General features: G+C 39.9%; 1 protein-coding gene across 1 annotated transcript in view; it reads left to right on the forward strand.

Annotated features, from left to right (window-relative positions):
• Positions 1-24,044, forward strand: part of LOC109400257 (uncharacterized) — a 51,396-nt gene extending 27,352 nt beyond the window's left edge. The window contains exon 2 of the mRNA XM_019672740.3: positions 22,813-24,044. Coding sequence (XP_019528285.2) covers positions 22,813-23,433 — 621 coding nt within the window. The 3' untranslated portion in view covers positions 23,434-24,044. The remainder of the gene's footprint in view (positions 1-22,812) is intronic.
• The last annotated feature ends 6 nt before the right edge of the window (positions 24,045-24,050 follow it).

Here is a 24,050-nt window from a genome sequence, read left to right on the forward strand (position 1 = left end):
ATCCAGGTCCAATCCAGATCCAATCCAGATCCAATCCATTTCCGATCCAGATCCAATCCAGATCCAATCCAGATCCATTCCAGATCAAATCCAGATCCACTCCAAACCCAATCCAGGTCCAGTTCAGCTCCAATCCAGCAAAATCAGATCCGTTTCATATCCAATCCAAATCCAATCCAAATCCAATTCAGATCCAATCCAGATCCAATCCATTTCCGATCCAGATCCAATCCAGATCCAATCCATTTCCGATCCAGATCCAATCCAGGTCCAATCCAGATCCAATCCAGATCCAATCCAGATCCAATCCAGATCCAATCCAGATCCTATCCAGATCCAATCCAGGTCCAATTCAGATCCAATCCAGATCCAATCCATTTCCGATCCAGATCCAATCCAGATCCAATCCAGATCCAATCCAGATCCAATTCAGATCCAATTCAGATCCATTCCAGATCCAATCCAGATCCAATCCAGATCCAATCCAGATACAATCCATATCCAATCCAGATCCAGTCCAGATCCATTCCAGATCCAATCCAGATCCAATACAGATCCAATCCAGATCCAACCCAGATCCAATCCAGATCCAATCCAGATCCAATCCATTTCCGATCCAGATCCAATCCAGATCCAATCCAGATCCATTCCAGATCAAATCCAGATCCACTCCAAACCCAATCCAGGTCCAGTTCAGCTCCAATCCAGCAAAATCAGATCCGTTTCATATCCATTCCAAATCCAATCCAAATCCAATTCAGATCCAATCCAGATCCTATCCAGATCCAATCTAGGTCCAATTAAGATCCAATCCAGATCCAATACAGATACATTCCAGATCCAATTAAGATCCAATCTAGATCCAATCCAAATTCGAATCCTTGACCAATTCAGAACCACTTCAGATCCAAATCCCAACCCAATCTAAAACCAATCTAGCTCCAATCAAGATCCAATCAAGTTCCAATCGAGATCCAATGAAGACCCAATCCAGATTTAATCCAGATCTAATTCAGATCCAATCCAGATCCAATGCAGAACCAATCCAAATCCAATCCAGATCCAATCCAGATCCAATCCAGATCCAATCCAGATCCAATCCAGATCCAATCCAGATCCTATCCAGATCCAATCCAGGTCTAATTAAGATCCAATCCAGATCCAATCCAGATCCAATACAGATCCAATCCAGATCCAACCCAGATCCAATCCAGATCCAATCCAGATCCAATCCATTTCCGATCCAGATCCAATCCAGATCCAATCCAGATCCATTCCAGATCAAATCCAGATCCAATCCAAACCCAATCCAGGTCCAGTTCAGATCCAATCCAGCAAAATCAGATCCGTTTCATATCCAATCCAAATCCAATCCAAATCCAATTCAGATCCAATCCAGATCCTATCCAGATCCAATCTAGGTCCAATTGAGATCCAATCCAGATCCAATCCAGATGCAATCCAGATCCAATCCAGATCCAATACAGATACATTCCAGATCCAATTAAGATTCAATCTAGATCCAATCCAAATTCGAATCCTTGACTAATTCAGAACCACTTCAGATCCAAATCCTAACCCAATTTAAAATCAATCTAGCTCCAATCGAGATCCAATCCAGTTCCAATCGAGACCCAATTTCGACTCAATCCAGATTTAATCCAGATCTAATCCAGATCCAATCCAGATCCAATCCAGAGCCAATCCAAATCCAATCCAGAGCCAATTCAGATCCTATCCAGATCCTATCCAGATCCAATCCAGGCCCAATTAAGATCCAATCCAGATCTAATCCAGATCCAATACAGATCCAATACAGATCCAATCCAGATCCAATCAAGATCCATTTCAGATCAAATCCAGATCCAAACCAGATCCAATCCAGATCCAATTCTGATCCAATCCAGATATAATCCAGATCCAATCCAGATCCAATCCAGATCCAATTCTGATCCAATCCAGATACAATCCAGATCCAATCCAGATACAATCCAGATCCAATCCAGATCCAATCCAGATTCATTCCAGACCCAATCCAGATCCTATCCAGATCCATTCCAGATCAAATCCATATCCAATCTAAATCCAATCCAGGTCCAGTTCAGATCCAATCCAGCAAAATCAGATCCGTTTCATATCCAATCCAAATTCAAACCAAATCCAATTCACATCCAATCCAGATCCAATCCAGATCCAATCCAGATCCAATCCATTTCCGATTCAGATCCAATCCAGATCCAATCCAGATCCATTCCAGATCAAATCCAGATCCACTCCAAACCCAATCCAGGTCCAGTTCAGATCCAATCCAGCAAAATCAGATCCGTTTCATATCCAATCCAAATCCAATCCAAATCCAATTCAGATCCAATCCAGATCCTATCCAGATCCAATCTAGGTCCAATTAAGATCCAATCCATATCCAATCCAGGTCCAATCCAGATCCAATCCAGATCCAATCCAGATCCAATCCAGATCCAATTCAGATCCAATCCAGATCCAATCCAGATCCAACCCAGATCCAATCCAGATCCAATCCAGATCCAATCCAGATCCAATCCAGATCCAATTCAGATCCAATTCAGATCCATTCCAGATCCAATCCAGATCCAATCCAGATCCAATCCAGATACAATCCAGATCCAATCCAGATCCAATACAGATCCAATCCAGATCCAACCCAGATCCAATCCAGATCCAATCCAGATCCAATCCATTTCCGATCCAGATCCAATCCAGATCCAATCCAGATCCATTCCAGATCAAATCCAGATCCACTCCAAACCCAATCCATGTCCAGTTCAGATCCAATCCAGCAAAATCAGATCCGTTTCATATCCAATCCAAATCCAATCCAAATCCAATTCAGATCCAATCCAGATCCTATCCAGATCCTATCCAGATCCAATCTATGTCCAATTAAGATCCAATCCATATCCAATCCAGGTCCAATCCAGATCCAATCCAGATCCAATCCAGATCCAATCCAGATCCTATCCAGATCCAATCCAGGTCTAATTAAGATCCAATCCAGATCCAATCCAGATCCAATACAGATCCAATCCAGATCCAACCCAGATCCAATCCAGATCCAATCCAGATCCAATCCATTTCCGATCCAGATCCAATCCAGATCCAATCCAGATCCAATCCAGATCCATTCCAGATCAAATCCAGATCCAATCCAAACCCAATCCAGGTCCAGTTCAGATCCAATCCAGCAAAATCAGATCCGTTTCATATCCAATCCAAATCCAATCCAAATCCAATTCAGATCCAATCCAGATCCTATCCAGATCCAATCTAGGTCCAATTAAGATCCAATCCAGGTCCAATCCAGATGCAATCCAGATCCAATCCAGATCCAATACAGATACATTCCAGATCCAATTAAGATCCAATCTAGATCCAATCCAAATTCGAATCCTTGACTAATTCAGAACCACTTCAGATCCAAATCCCAACCCAATTTAAAATCAATCTAGCTCCAATCGAGATCCAATCCAGTTCCAATCGAGACCCAATTTCGACCCAATCCAGATTTAATCCAGATCTAATCCAGATCCAATCCAGATCCAATCCAGAGCCAATCCAAATCCAATCCAGAGCCAATTCAGATCCAATCCAGATCCAATCAAGATCCAATCCGTATCAGATCCAGATCCAATCCAGATCCAATCAAGATCCATTTCAGATCAAATCCAGATCCAAACCAGATCCAATCCAGATCCAATTCTGATCCAATCCAGATATAATCCAGATCCAATCCAGATCCAATCCAGATCCAATTCTGATCCAATCCAGATACAATCCAGATCCAATCCATATCCAATCCAGATCCATTCCAGACCCAATCCAGATCCTATCCAGATCCAATCCATATCCAATCCAGATCCATTCCAGACCCAATCCAGATCCTATCCAGATCCATTCCAGATCAAATCCATATCCAATCCAAATCCAATCCAGGTCCAGTTCAGATATAATCCAGCAAAATCAGATCCGTTTCATATCCAATCCAAATCCAAACCAAATCCAATTCAGATCCAATCCAGATCCAATCCAGATCCAATCCAGATCCAATCCAGATCTCATTCAGATCTAATCCAGATACAATCCAGATCCAGTCCAGATCCAGTCTAGTTCCATTCCAGATCAAATCCAGATCCAATCCTGACCCAATTCAGATCCAATCCAGATCCAATTCAGATCCATTCCAGATCCAATCCAGATCCAATCCAGATCCAATCCATATACAATCTATATCCAATCTAGATCCTATTCAGATCCAATCCAGATCCAATACAGATACAATCCTGATCCAATCCACACTCACTCCAGATCCAATTCAGATCCAATAAAAACCCAATTCAGGGTCAGTCCAGATCTAATCTAGCAAATCTAGATCCAATCCTGATCCAAACAAGATCTAATCAATATCCAATCCAAATCCAATCCAATTCTGCTAGAATTCCACAGGAATTCTGCTAGAATTCCACAGGAATTCTGCTAGAATTCCACACGAATTCTGCTAGAATTGCACAGGAATTCTGCTAGAATTGCACAGGAATTCTGCTAGAATTGCACAGGAATTCTGCTAGAATTGCACAGGAATTCTGCTAGAATTGCACAGGAATTCTGCTAGAATTCCTCTGGAATTCTGCTAGAATTCCTCTGGAATTCTGCTAGAATTCCTCTCGAATTCTGCTAGAATTCCTCTGGAATTCTGCTAGAATTCCTCTGGAATTCTGCTAGAATTCCTCTGGAATTCTGCTAGAATTCCTCTGGAATTCTGCTAGAATTCCTCTGGAATTCTGCTAGAATTCCTCTGGAATTCTGCTAGAATTCCTCTGGAATTCTGCTAGAATTCCTCTGGAATTCTGCTAGAATTCCTCTGGAATTCTGCTAGAATTCCCCAGGAATTCTGCTAGAATTACCCAGGAATTTTGCTAGAATTCCCCAGGAATTCTGCTAGAATTTCCAAGGAATTCTGCTAGAATTTCCCAGGAATTTTGCTAGAATTCCCCAGGAATTCTGCTAGAATTACCCAGGAATTTTGCTAGAATTCCCCAGGAATTCTGCTAGAATTACCCAGGAATTCTGCTAGAACTCCCCATGAATTCTGCTAGAATTTCCCAGGAATTCTGCTAGGATTTCCAGGGAACTCTGCTAAAATTTACAATGATTTTATTGCCCTTTTCCGGCTATACCAGTCTGGCTAGTTTGTCTTAAATAGACGTAAAAACTTGATGTATTTACGTTTGCTAGAATTCCCCAGGAATTCTGCTACAATTCCCCAGGAATTCTGCTAGAATTCCCCAGGAATTCTGCTAGAATTTCCCAGGAATTCTACTAGAATTCCCCAGGAATTCTGCTAAAACTTCCCTGCTAGAATTCCTCTGGAATTTTGCTGGATTTCCTTTTGAATTTTGCTGGAATTCTGATTGAATTTTCCAGGAATTCTAGAAATCTTCAGGAATTCTTCTAGAATTGCTCTGGGATTCTGCTAGAATTCCCCAGGAATTCTTCTGGAATGTCTCTGGAATTTCTCTGGAAGAATTTTGGTAGATGAAATTCCTCCTTTCTGCTTGATTTCCTAGGAATTCATCTGTAATTTAATTCTGCTAAATTTCTTCAGGAGTTCTGTTGAAACTCCTTAGGAATTATGCTGTGATTTCTGAAGAATTCTGCTAGAACTTATCAGGAATTCTGCTAGATTTACTTTGAAATTGTTCTAGGATTTCTCAAGCAATCTTCTTGTATTACTCGAAAAATCTGCTAGAATTACTCAGGAATTCTGCTGGAAACCTCCCGAAGAACTCTGATGAGCTTCCAATGACTAACTTGTTCGCACCTACAAGTAGTTAAGCTGTGTTATAGTTGTAAAACATTTGAAAACGTTATTTTCATATCACCTCCGGTCCACACTCTGGGTAATGAATTGAAATTTAAAGTGGAGAAAAACAGAATCGGTGCAAGACAAGTCTTACAGCCCCTCCGATTCTAAACGACTCGTTGAATTTCAAATGTCTCTCCCATCGTCGTCCATCGTCGGTCCCAGCGTTAAGGTGGATGAAGCTCTTCTCCATTGCAAGGACGATGTCATTTACAAAGTGAATTAGCAACCATTTCATCCGTGGCAGCGTCCCCTTTGCACAAATGTGTTAAATAGTTCATAGTGTGCCTCCTCGGTTCGTTTCAGCTAATTGACTGTGATGATGATGGCAAACGGATCCCAGTCAAAGCCGGATGCCTTAGCTTGTGGGTGGAGGCCGAGCATGGCATCGGCCAATAAGTCGGTGAAAACTTTTCACCAAAGTCACCCTCGAAAACTTGATTTCCCTGAGTTGATTTATTTTGGGGCAATTCAGAACCAGAACCAGAAATTTGTCCTAAGGTTTCTCAATCCACACGAAATAAAGTTGCTCAGTTGGAGTTGTATCCCTTCTGATTGACCTACCCCAGCCAAGAAATCCCATCGATTTACTCGTCCATCCGGCCGGAGGCGGTGGCAAACGGTTTGACATCCCTATTTAGAGAGACATGCTTTTATCGGTGTCCGCTGGTTGCCTGATCCCAGGAAAGGAAGGCAAAAAGGACACACGCCGACCAACGGCACATTACACCGGAATTGGACCGAACAACTTTCCCAAGAATAGGCAAAGGTATGCTGCTACTTCAAAGAGCGCCAAGAAAGGCGCCTCACTCACTATGGCAATTTGTTTCGGTTTCGGAGATGGCCTTCGTCGTCCGGGAAGCACACGGTTTGTTGTGTAAATTTTTAACAGATCCCTAATTCGGGGTGACCCGCCTGCTTTCCAAGAACGACGATCCGGACGATCTAGGCCCGGGTGGACCCACTCAGGCATCCCCGATACGCGTGGCTTTGAGCTGACTGTTAGGTACGTACCGGAAAAACAGACAATTTCGGACTAATTGTTTACCTCCTCCACGCGTAACTCCGCCAGCCGTATGGATCCTGTTCTGATGGTGGAAGGGTCTCCTCCGGAAGGACAAGAAATGGGGACATTTGGAAATAGCTTCCTAACGAAGAGTTATTGCGATTCCCGAGCAAAGTCTAACAACAAAATGATAGCAAATCGAAAACACGATTTGTAATCAGCAGCAAATTGATATCATGTTTTGATATCAGATTATCTTGATTAATTTCGATTTCAAATTTTGATATCGTTTTGCTGTCATTTAAAATTATTACAAATATTTAAGTTTTTGTGTTATTTCAAAACTTCTAGGCGACCTTGTATAAAGCATCTAATGATATACCATCAGTGCAATTAACGTATTGCATTTAGGTTTTCATATTATTCGAAAAACTCTACATTTAACGATTTTCCATTTTTCGCTCTGATAGCAAAAACAGTAATCAATTTGCCATCACTGATAGCAGGAATTGTTTTCAACTTGCTCTCACAGGAACATTTTTCTGCTTTCATTTTTGATGTTTTAACCGTTAAAACGACCAAAACGACATCAACCTGAGTAATCATAATTTGCAATATCACAACATCAAAATTTGTTTTCGATTTGCTGTCAGACTTTGCTCGGGTTGCTTTTGTGTTCTTTGGTTGGATTGGAAGGTAACAGCGTATTGACGTTGTTTTCTTATTGCTTGGGAAAGTTGCAGGCCTTTTCAACGAATTTGAGCGTTTTCTGTCATAACGTTTTGGTAAAGTATGTACATTTTTCATTGGCATTAGTGGAAACTGTAATAATCAAATGGTTTCAGATTTTCCTTACACGGTCGCCATATGAAGAATATATGTTATACTATTTCATCGACTCATTTCATACTAAATATGCGTACACGTAAGCCGTTTGGTTAACCTATTCTTTTTAATTTCTTTTTTTACACATTCTTCTTCTCAGTCTTTTTCATTTTTTTCTTTTTCATCTTTTTGTACACCAAAGTGTACTGAAAAACAACAGGGTTTTCGGTATGATTTCACACTATTTCACTTCTTTTTTATGTTTTATTTCGAACTTTTTTATACCCCTTACTCTTACTTGAATTAAATTTATCATCATCCCTTACGCTGCTTTGTGTCAGATTTTTCCAAAGTATTTTTCAAGTGGCCGTTGATGATTCACGTGGACAAGTGTAGAATTAGCAATAAGTTAAAATACACAAAAAAATTACGCAGACTAATTTTTTATTATCTTAAACCCCTCCGTCTTACTCCTCGTAGAATTTCTGCCAAACAAAGTTCAGACATTTTGTGTGAGGCGAAGCGTAATATTTGACCCTCCCGCTCACCGTGAATAGTCTACGCGGTTTTGTGGATGGTTCCCATGGAATAATTTATTCACAGTTATCTTCAGATTTCTATCCTTACACGGTCGCCATATGATAAGTATGAAATTAATTTTGTTCAATTTGTTTACCGATTATGCGTATAAGCCATGGACATTTTTGTTTTCCTATTTTGCTCATTTTTCTCATTTTGATTTATTTTTTGCTATCTCATGTATCAAAGTATAGTGAAAGGCTTTACGATTTTTCCAGAACGGTATGAAGTGCCTTTCAGTATTTGTATATTTTGCAGCTATATTTTTTTTTATTTTCTTTTACATATTTCATTTTTTTTGGATTGTTTAATCCATATCTTTAATATTATGCTGTTTTGCTGTCTTAAGGCCTAAGCTCTCCCTTATTCAACCCCTTGTAAGGCGAAATTAGATGCATTTCCTCAATTTTTGCCTTTTAATTTTTTTTATTAAATATTGGAACAATATTTTTAAAATCGGTTTTCATACACATGTAGACGAAGGATGAAGGTGAACGGATTTTTCCGGATGTTTTTTCCAAGGATTCTTCTATAAATTCACGAGGAATTGCTGTACGAGTGTTCTCAAAAAATCTTTCAAAATACTCCTACATTTTGGAGCTGACCTGATGTAATGGTTTAAGCGCATGATTATCACACCGAGGGTCTGGAATCGAAGCTCACTCTCGACATACTCACAAAATGTTAAGAGAAGTAAAGCGTGGGTGCCGAGATAATCTAGTCCCGGGTTAAAAATTTCGTGAATAAAAATTTAAAAAAAAAATCCTTCAAATCCTCTCTTAAAGGAAATATTTTAGAAAATCTTGCATAAATTCAGAGGTTCCTCGAGAAGGATTATTGAGAGATGCATCCATGGGTTTCATCAGAAACTTCGCCAGTGTTTTCTTCAGAAAATCTTCCAAGGAGTCTTTCGGAAAATCGTTGAATGCTTCTCTATGAATTCCTACAAAGATTCCTTTAGAAATTACTCCGAAGTTTCTTAGAGACTCTACCAGAAATTTACTCAAAAACTCCTTATGAAAACCTTCGCCGTTATCCTTCCGAAATTGCTCCATAAATTCCTCTAGAAAAACCTTTATTGGAATCCTTTCGGAAAGTTCTTTATTTCTCAAGAAAATTTCCCACGAAGATCCAACAAAAATTATTCAAAGAATCCTTCTACAAAGCCTTTTTTTCAGAAAATCTTTCAACGCCACAATTAATGGTTCATTTGTTCACTTTCACGCTCTTAAATAGGCTGACACAAATTTAGATTTTCTCTTTCGTCACCTCGAGAGATTGCTCCAGAATTTTTCTCTAACATGCTTTTAGAAATTCTTAAAGCGTTATTTTTTAAGAAATCATCTAAAGATTTTATTTTTTAGGATTTTTTCTAGGGATTCCATGGAAAACTTCCGCAGGAATGTCTCCAGAAGTTTGTTTAGGGATTTAGTAAATCCTGCTGTAATTATTTTAAAGGTTCTAGCATTATTACTTTCAGAAAAGCATGCAGATATGTCTGCAGGGGTTTTTCTGGGTATTCCTCAATGTATTTTCCTAGAACTTTTTCCAGTATATTCTTCACGCACTCTTTATGAAATCTATTGCGAAAGAACTATAAATTTCATAGAGGTTTGTCCAGGAATCTTTACTGAAGTTCTTCTAGGTGTTTATTTCCAGATATTTCTAAGGCGATTCCTTAAAAAATACGTCTACTTCATGACTTCTTTCAGACAATCCTCCAATAACTCTAACTGAAAGCTTGTCCAGAATTTTTGGTGTTTTTCTCAATAATTTATTTTTGCGAATCCCAAAAGTGTTTCTCCAGGTATTTCCACCAAAAATTTCTTCAGAAATTCATCCTGAGATTCTTTTAGAAATTTCGCTGCTATACTTCGAGACATTTTTCCAGGAATTCTGCCAATAATGCCTCTAAAGGTATTTTAATGAACATTTATTTCGAAAAACTTTCAGGGATTCTTGCAGGAATTTTTCCACGGATTCTTCTGAATTTTTCGTCAAAAATTCCTTCCGAAATATCTCCAAAGATTCCTTCTGTATTTTCAGTCTGTCTTCAGGATTTTTTTCAAAAATTCATGGTTTTTTTTCGTTCACAGATTCCTACATGGTCTCATTTTTTAATTGCTCCTACAGTTCAGTCAGAAGTATCTCCTGAGATTCCTTCAGAGGTTCCTTCGGGATTTTTCCAAATGTTTTTTTTATGGAATCAATAGGAGAAATTATTGCAAACTTTCTCGAGGGATTTCTGGATGAATTTCACTGGAGCAATATCTAAAGTTGTATTGAGAGGAATTCTTCAAGAAACACCTGGGACACCTTTGGAGCAATTCCTGGGTTTCATGAGAAACTTCTGAGAGTAAACTTCTTTGAAAGAATTGGAATCCATGAGTTTTTTTTTCTAAAGAAATTCGTCAGAAAATCATAGAAGACATTTTTAGAGAATCACCTGCACTAGTGCTAAAGGAATCCCTGAAGAAAGAAATTCTTAAAGCAATCCTTCGAGAACTTTTGGAGGAAATTCTAGATAAACACACTTGAGGATTTTATGGAGGGATTTTTGAAGAAATGGCCAAGGAATAGTTTCTGGATGAATTCTTTTAGATTTCTCTGCAGGAATTTCAATAACAATATTTGGAAAAAAATCTAATCTTATGAAGAAATCACCGATTTTTTTTGCAGAATTCTCTTATGGAGTTCCTGTCAAAATCTCTGGGAAATTGCTTATATGCAATGGAAAAATTTCCGCTGGAATTGCAGTTTTTGAAGGGTACACGTTGGATTAATTCCAGGAGAAATCTTTGAAATTCTGAAAATAGAAAATTGCTTTAGGAATTCCTTCAGAAATTTCTGAACAAATTTCTTATGATTTCTGTAGGATATTTTTTCAGCAATTGATGTACGGATTTCTCAAGCAATCCTTGAAGGAATCCCAGGAGACATTCGTGAAAGCAGAAGAGAGAAAATATCTTGAGGAATTCCTGATGAAACTCGTGGACTACTTAATGGAAGAATCTTCTGAATGATTCCTTGAGAAACCTGTGCAGGAACCTTAAGAAAAATTCCTGAAAATAATAATAATAAAAAAATCAAAATAAAACAAATCTAAAAAGTTTAAGAAAGTAGACAACCGGTTTACTTTCGAAGGAATCTTAAGTCTTGTGAACCAGAATGAGCTAGACTTTTGAGTCTAGGGCAAAAAAATCTTAGACATCTTAATCATAGACATTGAAATAATAAAATGAATGAAGAAAAAATAAACGAAAAACATAACGGAAATGTTAAACCTCATGATTTTTGAGCCGGGACATCTGTGTGGTCAAAATAAAGTGAGAAGCAAAAGCATGAAACTATGAACTAGCTTGAAAAGCTTAGGGCTATAGCTCTCGTTATGACAGATTGTAAAAACTAAACAAAGTTAAAACAAAATATTAAAAAATGAAAAAAAAATAAAGTGGATGGCATTTACGCTGAGAGCCTGAGATCGAAGCACACTCCTGGTAGGGAAGTGTATCGGACCCGAGATGAACCATCTTAACGAGATAAGGGTTGTAATCTCGTTAGTACAGACTTAAATGAAAACATAGAAAAAAATAATTAGAAAAAAAATTAATATGAAAATTGCATTATTTTCGCGCTGAGAAATCTATGTGGCCGAATTCAGCAGTTAGGTAAAGTCATGAGACCCGAGATGAACTGGCCTCACAAGCTAAGGGCTAAAACTCATGTAAATCTAAAAAATGGAATTTGACAAAAAATATAAAAATAGAAAAAAAAAATAAAAATGTGACATGGGATCAAATCCAACGATTTTTTGGGTAAAATCAACCACAAATCTAATAAAATAGACACTGTGAGTTTCCAAATTGACATGAGGTTATTTCAATCGAGCAAAGGGCGGATATCTCTCATCAAAATAATTGGATCTAAAATTACTACAGATTACTGCAAATACAGTTAAAGGAAGTACTTCGTTCTTATATTGATGCAACGTAGTAATGAACAAAATTCCAGAAATTTCATGTGAATGACAAATGCTTCAGAATCATCTTCCGCCTCCAACCGGCTATGACGATTCGATTCCAAAGGTAAATTGGATCCAAAACCGGTGTTATTCACCACTTGTGCCGAATTTCTTCACCATGCCAAATTTAAATCAGCACTAATCAAACATACCGCCATCCCTCTCAGCATCAGCATCCCCACCTTCCTTCAGTTCAGATTGCAACACCTTATCCCTTGTAATCGAAATGTGCACCAACACCCGTCGTTGTCGTCGACATGTAGTAAAGTGCTCAAATCAAATCCCGTTCTAATTTCATGTGAGTACACCTTGGACTCTGTTTACGTCCATAGAAAGTTGACCGAAAATAAAAAATCTACTACCAAGAAAATGACAAATTTGAACGATCCTAAATTTTCGTACATTTTCTATTCAACAAAGTGCCAAAAATCACTATCAGATAAACATCAAAATATGAATGGTAATACAAAAGAGAAAAAAAAGAAAAAAAATGTATAAAAAAGTAATACAGAGATATAAAAATAAAAAAAAAAATAAAAAAATAAAAAAAAATGAAAATTTGTGTTTAGTTCAATTGAAAAACAAAATACAAAATTTAAGAATGTTTAATTTATTTATTGACTTAGCAGTAGTTTTTGCTTTATAAAAGAGGACAAGGTGTACCTCCTTCGTCAGAGCTCCCTTTCCACCCAATATCATCTCAACATGAACCCCAAGTGTAATATGGTGGTTGGGATGGATCCCCCACGATATGTTCCAGGTAAAACCGTGTCAAAAAGCTGGTCTCCCATGTCCCATGGGTGCCACTGCCCCCCAAGCGCCAAGCACCCCCAGTAGAAGCGCACATAAAAGTCACTTGATTTGTGCTTCGATTGTTATGCAAAATGTGCGCGATTTATCTCGCTCCTCTTCGATTGCCTGCGGTCCTTAGATCAGACTGCTGCTGCTGTTGGGAGGGAGTGCGGGCCCTTCTCGCTTGCTGTAAATCCCGATAAATTTCATCCGATTGCAACTTTCCTCCGTCGCCACTCGCACGCTGTTTGTAAAGTTGAGAGGAACTCGGAGTTCGTTAGTGGTGCTGTTCCGAATGGCAAGGAATAACAAAATAATTACATTTTACCCCTCCTAGAAATGGCGAGAAAACGATCGATTTCTCGGTGATAAGGTCATTGTTTGTGAAGTTTCTAGTTGACATGGGACTAGTAAAGAACCGAAAGTGATCGAAATGTCGGAGTAAGTTAAAAAAATGCTGTTTTTTTGTTTCACAACCAAGATCAAAAAAAATAAATAAATGAAAATTACAAGGATATAAAAGAAAAAATATAAAAAAATGTATTGTTTATGTATTTGCTATGCATAACTTGTCATTGGCATGTGTCGGACATACGTATGATCTCGCAAAACTCGGAAGAAAAACTTTTCAATTCAAGTTTTCTTTATTTTTTATTGTTAATTTTATGAGGTAAAAAAATAAAAAAAAATCCATAAGTGTTAAACGAATATCTGGTCCGATAGAGGGATTACTTGAAAACGAAAAGATCAGGCCATACAGAATTGAAACAAGTCTCAAATGAAACCTAGGTTAGCCTGATTTCTGGGTTAACATGTGGAAATTAAAGCAGACACATAAAATAAAAAAAGAATAAAAAAAAAACAAAAAAAAATGAAGAAAACAATACACTTATTTATTCCAGTTCAATTTGGTCAACTTTCGAAACTTAACAAATCCATTTCATTTAGATAGCATGGGTTACAGATAAGGCTGCTTTGAGCTGTGGAACTCTATATGTCACTCAAACTTTTACATATAAATTTAACACCAAACTTGTTGCTTCTTCCTGAACGGCTATCCTCCACGGAAAAGCAACCCGGTAAGGATTAAGAATGCAAATGTAGCAATTTATGGCTCTTTGCAGCGGATACGAAGGGGTTGATGACTGGTTTCCATCAGTCTGTCTGTGCCTGCAGCACAGTGCCAAAAAGTGCACTGACGTGGAGATCGATCTTTACGAATCGAGCGAGTACCACCAGGAGGAAGTGTTCGTTGATTAAATGGCACAAAGCGGCACGATTGGCGGGGGAAAATTAATCAGTGAGTGGAGACGGAACTGGATGACGCGATTTGGATTCACGGGGTTCCGGGTTTAGAGCGGCGGAAAAAGACTTTTGTAATTTTTGACAGTTGGATCAGCAGAGCTGGTGTGATGATTGAAGAGGGATTAAATAAAAAAAAAAATAATATAAATTGAACAAAGGATTCTTGATTTTTGGCTTGGCAGTTGCAATTGCAATCAAACGATCTGATATTCTCCTTTATCCGATGTTTCGATGTTTATTACATCTTCTTCAGGGAATTAGAAGTGGTAATCGCTTTCGTTCTGAAAAGCTTTGTGAAAGCATAAATCCGCCTAAAAAAAACGTTGGGATCCACTTCTAGAACATTAATAATTTTCCCAGAATTCTTTTCGCACTTCTTACAACACTACCAGTGGTCAATTTGTTTAAGCTTAGAATGAAAGCGATTATCACTTCTAATTCCCTGAAGAAGATGTAATAAATATTGAAACGTCGGATGAAGGAGAATATCTGATCATTTGATTGGAATTGCGAATGCCAAGCCGAAAATCGTCCCTGGTTTCTAGATCCCTCAGTCGATAGCTACCTCCAAAGGATTCTCTCCATTGTAATTATAAGATGAAACACAAGAATCTTCTCGTTTTCTTCACGACTCCTAACGTGCTTTCTCCCCAAAATTTTCCCCATTTGAAAATCACTTTGTCCAATCGATCCCCACACGCCATGTAGTGACAAAGCACATCGCAGTAATTTATAGGCCTCGTTTTTTTTTTTTTGCTTTTCCCAAATCTGACAAACGGTTGTCGGATTTTCGTTCCTTCCACCCATCTGCCCAGCCAGCCGGAGACCCACTTCAGTACCTTCAGTCCATCAAATTTTCTCGGCCCATTAAGCACCAACCGCGCTGCCGTTCCGTGCCGGTTAGGTACCCCAAGAAGAATGTATTTTGCCCAAAGGCTCGGAGCGCGCAGTGGGCACGACGGAACGACTAGCGAACCGTTCCGTCCAATATTATTAAATTATCCGGCCAAGGGAATGCGAATGTCCTGTGCTTGAGCATGGTTTCGGGCGGTTTGTGTGATGTGCGGTTTCTCGAAAAAGAAAAATAATAAGATTTTCCCGATAAAGATTTGACCCGCTGACCGTTCGTTCCGAACGACGATTCTCCGTCGCTGTTAGGTCAATCGTGCTGAGCACACTTGAGAGAAACGAATTCCTCCACGTGTGAGGTTTATTGACAGTTTTTGGGGGATTTCAGAGAAATTGTTGTAGCTGGTGCAGCTTTTACGAATGTCTGAATTCATCAACAATTCCGTTTGTTTTTGTGCAAATTATCATAGAAGTACCCATACCGAAGAGCTACCATGATGCCTCATGCTTTTATTGGGTCCCTCTGTGGTTCATTTGGGCGAGATTGTTGTCCGATTGGAACACTCAAGAAATCAGTAGCATTATATTGCTCCTTTTGAATTTTCCACCGGGAAGCGTGATATCAACAATATTCAATGGTTAAAGTGATACTTTGCGACCATTCTGAGGTCAATTTGAACTACTCTCATGCTTTTTCTAGCCACACTCAGGTCTGTTTTGTGCATCTTTGTCCATTTGTGTCCATTCCATCCGAAGTAACATTTTTTAGTCAAATATAATAATAGAGGATCTTAAAACCATGATAAAACCAAAATAAATGGTATAAGGTTTTATAAAGGTTACCAAGACCTCTTCCAGACTAATTGGTCATCAAAATGTTACTTGGGCATGGTCTATTTTGGGCCAGGTCATGATCCGTTTGGAACACCTACGTATCCCATGTATTATTTTGATGATTAATTTAGTCTTGAGAACCACCATAAAGCTTTATACCTTGTATTTTGGTTTTATGATGGATCTAACAACCTCTTCTAGTCTGTTTTACTAAAATATGTTCATTAGGATGGGCCACTCTCAGTGAACGTTTAGACCAACCTAAGGTTAATTTGCATCGTTCTTGTGTCTATTTGAACTTCTCATGTCTGGACCCCTCTATTGTTTCCTGGAGTCACCGTTCAATTTGGCCACAGAAATGAGCATTTCGTTAACCTATTTATGTCCATTTGAAACACTCTTACGTCTATCCAAACCACCTTTCAGCAGCAAATTTGGACTAGTCTACTTGAGCATGCCTATCTGATCAGCTTAAACCCCCTTTTAGAAATGCCAGCTTGAACTTCTTCCGTAATGCATATATTCTGTAAATTTGTCCAGGAAATCCTTAAGAAATTCCTTCATGGAGTTTGGGAGTTCAGACTGTAGAACGTTAGCTCCTTGAGGGACCAAGAGCTTGGTCTGGGACCAAGGGTCCAGGAATTCAATCCGGAGATTTCGCCAGGAACTCCTGAAGGATTCTCGGAAGAAACTGAGGATTCTCAGGGAAAAACTACTCCTAAAGGAATGCTATTAATTCTGAAAGTTTCCATCAAGAAACTCTTGGAGAAACTAAGGATGCCCATGAAAAGCTTCTCAAGGAGTCTTCTGCAGGGTTTCTTAGCTTCTTAGCGAAGGGTTTCCACAAGGAACTCCTTGGATAGCTTTCGGAAGGAACTTCTAGAGCATTCCCAGAAATAACTCGTGGTAGATGTACATGAGGAAATGCCATGTGCTCAACGAAAATGATCAGATATGTGGATTTTAGTTTTTTTTTTTGAATTTCCAGATGCACCCGAAGTCACAAAACTGTCGAAGAAAATTATTCCATTTTTGCCACTGTTCCGTTTTTGTCAATAAACCTATAGTTTTGGTTTTATCAAAGCTTCCAAAACCTCTTTAAAACTAATCGGTCTTCAAAATGCTCTTTGAGTTGTGCCCGTCCCAAGCAACATTGTTTAATCAAAACATACTAGAGGAGGTTTTAAATAGAACCACTATAAAACCGAAAAAGTAAGGTAATAGGTTTTATGATGGTTCTCAAAACCTCTACAAAATAAATTAGTCATTAAAATGTTACTTGGGATATTTTGTCCATTCAGGTCACCTTTCAGTTTATTTGGACCGGGCGGCTACTGGACATCTCTATTTGAGCATCTTAGATCTTAATTAAGGTTATGCTTTTGTCCATTCGATTTTCCCCACGGTCCAGTGGTTCTCAATGTTCATTTATAACAGTCTTATTTGCCTTCTCTCAGTCTAATGTTCGTTTACCCCACTCATTTAAGGAGGGTGAGGGCGCTTAGAGATTTTAAGGTAGAGCCTTGCAGGGTACTAGAGGGTCTTCTGGGTCGTTTCCTGGTGCTTTATGGAATTTCACAGACTTTCAGATGAGCTCTATGGGGATTTTAGCAGGTTATAAGAGGTATTTCAAGACATTTCAGGGGTTTTCCGTAGGTTTCAAAGCGTTCCAGAAGTTTTCAATATAGCTTCCGAAGTGCCCCAGAGAGGGTTTAAGAGTGCTTTCAAGACCTTTCAAGAGGATTTCGTAAGGTTTCACGGAGCTTTAGAGAGGTTCCGGGGATCTCAGGAAGCCTACAAGTTTTCATGAGAACTTCATTGAAGTTTTATTTGAGGTTATTTCAAACGAATTTCAGAGGCTTTCAAGTGAGTCTCGGTGGAATTTAAAAGATGTTTCAGACGCTTTTCATGGCATTTGAGGGAATTTCAGAGAAGTTCTCTTGGGATCCATGCGGCTTTTCATGCTAGAAGCTGAGCCACCAGGTCGGTTTCAGGGGAATTTCACTGCAGCTGCTGGAAGTTTCATGACGCTTCAGAAGGTTACAGAGGGGTTCATGGCCACTTTGGAGGCGTCTCAATGCATTTCATGGTGTTTTAAGGTAGATCTCCGGGAGTTTTAAGAGCCTTTCCAGGTTTCAGGTTTCCCGAAGGTTTCCAAGCTTCAGGGTTTCCCCGTAGGCTGAAGAAGAAATCCAGAGTGGTTTTACAACGGTTTCAAGGCCTTTTAAGACGATTTTGTGAGGGGGAGGGGCGTCCGAGGGTTTCAGGGGACTCGCAGGCTTACAGGTGATTTTCACGGGATGTTCAGAGAAGTTTCAAGACGTCTCAAATCTTTTGAATACGTTTTGAAACGTTCCATGGGAGTTTCAGAGGAGCTTCCTGGGAGCATCATAGGCTATCAGGTGAGCTTTAGGGTGGTTTCGCGGGGTTTCAGAAGGTCTTCAAGCTGTTTAAAAGGATTGCAGTGCGTTTCAGTAGTGGTCTCAGGGAGGGACGGGTATGTCTGGGAGTTCTATCAGGCTTTGTGTTGTTACAGAGTGTATGACGACGTTGGAGCAGTTTCAGTACGTCTGAGGGTGATTTCAGGAGTCCCCTGAAGTTTCGAGGGAATTTCTAGGCTTTCAGATGGGCGCCAGGGGATTTCAACAGGGTCCCAAGACATTTAAGGGGTGTTTCAGGGGTTTCAAGATGTTTCAGAGGTTTCCCGTAGGGTTGAGAGGCTTTCAAAATACCTTCAAGTGGGATCCAGAGAAGTTTTAAAAACGGTTTCAAGACGTCTCAGTGGTACTTCAGGAGGCTTTATGCAGTTCCAGGAGTTCCACGGGCTTCAGGAAGCTTATAGGCTTTCGGGGTATTTGGAAGATTTCAGAGGAGTTTCAAGGCTCTTCAAAGCGTTTGAAGGCATTTAAGGACAAGGTATTTGGAGTACATAGCTCAAAATTTCTAGAGCACCGTTTTTTAGAACCGTTGAACGGATTTGGATGAATATGCATCACGCCAATTGTTCAGTGGTTGTCAACAGCGTGATGCATTTTAATCCAAATCCGTTCAACGGTTCTAAAAAACGGTGCTCTCGAAATTTTGGGCAATGTACTCCAAATACCTAATCCTTAAGCGTTTTTGACAGGGTTTCAGATGAACTCCCTGGGGTTCTGGGATTGTCTGGGGTCTTCGGAGGTGTACATGTTCAGGGAATATTTAGAGCGGTACAGATGCTTGAGGGCGTTTCAGAAACTTTTGGGAGAGCGTCAGGGGAGTTCCAGGGGGCTTCTGAAGGGCCTAAAAACGTTCCAAGTTGTTTCCGTAGATTTTAAGAGATTCATAGCCTTTTACGAGAGCTCCAGGGAAGACCCAGAGAGGTTTAAGATTGGTTTCAAACCACTTCGTTTTACGGGGAGATTTCATGAGGGTTCAGCAAGTTTCATATGGGTTCTTTAAAGGGTTAACAGTTTTAAGGTGTGTTTCTGTGGCTTTCACAGGGGTTTCAGAGACCTAGGGAAGATTCAAAAATTACGTCCATCATTTTTTGGGATTTCTAGACCCCCCCTCCCCCCTCTGTCACGCTATTTTCCTATACCTAATACACGTACTGTCACACTTTTCTAGACCCCCCCCTCCCCCAAATGTTGGACGTAATTTTTGAACGTTCCCCTACCCAGGCGTTTCAGGGAGTTTCATACGATATTTATAACGCTTGTAGATTTGGTGACCTGTACTCAAAACAGTTCTTGGAAACACTTGTAGAGTTTTTGAACTCACTACTTGGTAGATCTTATCTATCTGAGGCTGAGGCATCAGGTATCAGTAGGTCGGCTCCAGAGGTACGTTCTCCTCCATTTGGGAAATTTGTGCCAGCGATAGGTCATAAATCATGCATGTAGATCTGGTTACTTCATGATCAAGTGAGTGTTAGGAGACCCTCAAATAGTCCCTAGGATAATTTATTCGAAATACCTGAATATATTTTCCCTAAATGGATTCTACCTAAATAGAGGTTCAAGTAAATTTCTTACCAGCTTAATTTCCTTTTGGACCACACATTTTCCCATCAAGGTCAACCTATTGGTCATTTGGTCCATGCTTAAATCAATTTATCCTAACTTCATGTCCAATCAGGAAACCTTAAAAAACATTTTCGCACAAAGCTCCACTGATCATACAACAGACCCCCCTTCCCTACACCATCTTTTCATAATTGTTATTGTAGCCCACAACGAAATCCCACCGTAACTCATATTCCGCCCAACAAAACAACACACAACACAGCCACCGACAACCGTTCACTCAAACAAAGAAGCAACCCAATCGGAAAACGCCAAAAACCTTTTTCAAATTGATTTCCTAGCACCAGAAACGTCTACCCGAGCAAAAAAACTCGAGGCTTAACGAATGTTCTTCTTAACAGTGAACACACTATGAACACAAATAGACGAATCACATGATTAGACAATTGTGAAAATTGTGACACAAAATAAATTACAAGAAAACGATAAAAGTAATGGTTAACCCTCTAATACCCAAATTTTTTATTTTGATCTAAACATCATTTTTCGTCATCTTAAATAGATTTAAACATGTTTTGGAAGATGATTCTTTTTAATTCTCGATTTCGTGAATTTCAGTTTTTGATTTTTTTAATTTTTATTTTTGAACACTTTTATATTTTTCCTGGAAGCCAATTTAGGGAACGGATTTTTTGAGATGAAAACATTTTGAGTTTTTATGATTATTGTTGAAATAATATTATTTTAATTTTTTTTCACAGAAAATTTTATTTTCCGTGTAATTTTAAGGAAAATAATTTTAGAGTGTATTCGATTCCCTTAAACTATTAAACAAGTATAGAACGATTTGGGAAAAATTCAAAATATGTTAATTGTAGCGATTCAATACAAAATAAACAATGACTTCTAAAAGGCGACTAAAACATCAATTTTTCAATGATTTTTAAAAAATGTAAATACGCTTTAAAATACACCAAAAACCATTTTGAGATATACAGAACAGTCCTAAACATCAGCCACAAATATAAAAAAAATGATTTTCCACGAAACAAAAATTACAAAAATGCTCAAACTATACCCCGTCTAAAGGCGGGATTGGGTATTAGAGGGTTAAACAATATAAAAACTATACTGGTTATAGTTGGTAGTATTCAAACAACTATGATTTTGTTTTACATCAACGCGCAGGTTATTCAGCATAGTCTTCGGCTATTAACTGTCAAAGTAACCGCAGCCTATTACTGTACCTTATGTATAATTGTGATTTATTATTGAATATAAAGTTGAGCAGCATTACTGTAAAACAATATTATGAGGATTATGCTTCACCAGAACACAGTTCATAATAAAGCTGACGGTTGTATAAATGTAATATTTCGTACTGCAGGATTCAATAGGTATTGTTGATTGAACTTTAATTTGAGCAGTAAAATACATAATGGTCAACTTTATCTTACCATAAGCCGTATCATAACTTAATGGTTGCAGGCATTCCGGTCAAATTTATCAAAATTTCCCTTCACCAATAAACTGTACCGTTAATTGTCCAACCTTTTCCACCGGGAGCCACACAGCAATCGAAACCCATTAAGTCCAAAAGTCGTGCCAGCCTAGGAACAGAGCTCTGTTCCCAAAAATATCCCCTGTTTTATAGTGAAACTCTTTCACAAGGTATGAAGTTACCTGCCGCCCGTCTCCATCGTTGCTCGCTTGGATAAATGTGGCATTTACCTGTGAACAGCGGAAAAAAAAATGAAACAACGACTCCGGAAAAAAAATAAACCTTTCCGGTTCGGTTGTAAATCCCCGCGTCGGACAGACAGCGGGACCGAATGGAGCGGAGAAAGTCCACGCGGAAACGCCACCAACACGTGTCCTGTTACAGAGGAAAATAAAAGTTCAAACAAAAACCGCTCGAAACCGGACGTCCGGGGATGGGTAACAAACAAAGGTGCGAAATTCCGGTTCTGATTCGGCGGGAATCGGAGAGGTAGCCGACCGAGGGAAAGTAACCACCGTCGTGGCGGGGTAGATGGATGATAGTCTGGATTCTTTTCTGCTTTTTTGTTTTTCTGGGTTTGATTTCGATTCCCACAAGGATGGGGCTTTGATCAATGTACGGGGAAGACCACGCGTGGGATTATAATTGTTTTCCGGTTTGGGAATTTTATGGAGCATAAGTTGCTGGAAATAACATCAGAAAATCAGATAGCGTTGCAAGATCCAGTTTTACAACAATGTCTTCGTTAACTAGCATTTCCAGCGATGTTCTAGCAAAATTCTATCAGAATTGCAACCAAATACTAGCAGAATGCCAATGAAATTCTAGCAGAATTCCAGCGGAATTCTAGCAGAATTTCAGCGGAATTCTAGCAAAATTCCAGCGGAATTCTAGCAGAATTCCAGCGAAATTCTAGCAGAATTCCAGCGAAATTCTAGCAGAATTCCAGCGGAATTCTAGCAGAATTCCAGCGGAGTTCTAGCAGAATTCCAGCGAAATTCTAGCAGAATTCCAGCGAAATTCTAGCAGAATTCCAGCGGAATTCTAGCAGAATTCCAGCGGAGTTCTAGCAGAATTCCAGCGGAGTTCTAGCAGAATTCCAGCGGAGTTCTAGCAGAATTCCAGGGAAATTCTAGCATTACGTATAATTGCCTCAATGATGGTAAACTAACAACCATTTCCGTCTTTCTGTTCCTACAGGTTGTCCTAGCTTGCGTTGCTTGCGCAACGGCCTTCCCGGAGCCACCACGGGGTCACATCGTTCTGCCGGCTAAGCAGCTCCAGCTGCCCGAACATGAGTACGGTGCCCCGAAGCAGGAGTACGGCCCACCAAAGGCCGAATACGGACCGCCTCCAGCACCCGAGTACGGACCCCCGGCTCCAGTCTACGGACCTCCTTCGCACGAATACGGACCGCCACCAGTGCAGAAGCTGATCACCAAGAACGTCTACGTCCACGTCCCACCAGAGGAGCAAACCGAGATCATCAAGAGCCCCGTCCTGGAAGCCCCCATCCCCAAGAAGCACTACAAGATCATCTTCATCAAGGCTCCGGCTCCTCCAGCACCAATCCAGCAGACCATCCCACCACAGCCCCAGGACGAACACAAGACTCTGGTCTACGTGCTGGTCAAGAAGCCAGAGGATCCCGCCCCACTGGAACTTCCACAGGCTGAGCCAACTGAACCCAGCAAGCCCGAAGTCTACTTCATCAAGTACAAGGCCAACGAGAAGAAGCCTGCCGATACCTATGGACCCCCAGCCAACACCTATGGACCCCCATCGGCCCCAACCGGACCAGCTCGCTACCAACAGTTCTAAGCTGCTCCCGTAGCTTCCCAAAACCCCAAGACCTCCACCCGAACCCCAAATAAGGCTATTGTTACTTGTTATTGTTGTTTGTTAGAATCAATTGCTAGGTTAAGTTAGACTCAATCGCCCGAGGTGAGATCACTCCCTTCAAACCCCCTCCCGAACCCTCCCATCAAACTGTAAATATGATTCCACAAATTCCCACACCTGTCCGTCAAACCCCTCCAATACCCCAATCAAGCACGTCCCAATGTCCAAATCCAGCACCAATCCACTTCCTCGGAAATCTCACCTCGTATTTGCTAGCATTTATGAAGGATAAAATAAAAGCAAAAACGAAACCACACGTAGCTGTGTGCTAAGTGTGCCAAGCTTACACCTCTACGACGAAGGACCGCAGTTGGTTGGCAGTATCGTGGAAGAGTTGTAGCCAGTCAGTGTAAGTGTTTGCCCAAACGCCTCCGACCAGTAGTTCCCATTCCGCACCGGGCCGGGCAATAATCCGGTGATTGTGTAAATATTGATCCCCCCTTCCCCACCACTACTGCTGGGGGAGCTGGGGAATCCCAGTCTATCCCTCTCAACCCCGCAAACCAAAGCTCCTAATCCCAACCCCCAAACCCCAA

Source organism: Aedes albopictus, chromosome 1, assembly GCF_035046485.1.
Source record: "Aedes albopictus strain Foshan chromosome 1, AalbF5, whole genome shotgun sequence".
Lineage (NCBI taxonomy): Eukaryota > Metazoa > Arthropoda > Insecta > Diptera > Culicidae > Aedes > Aedes albopictus.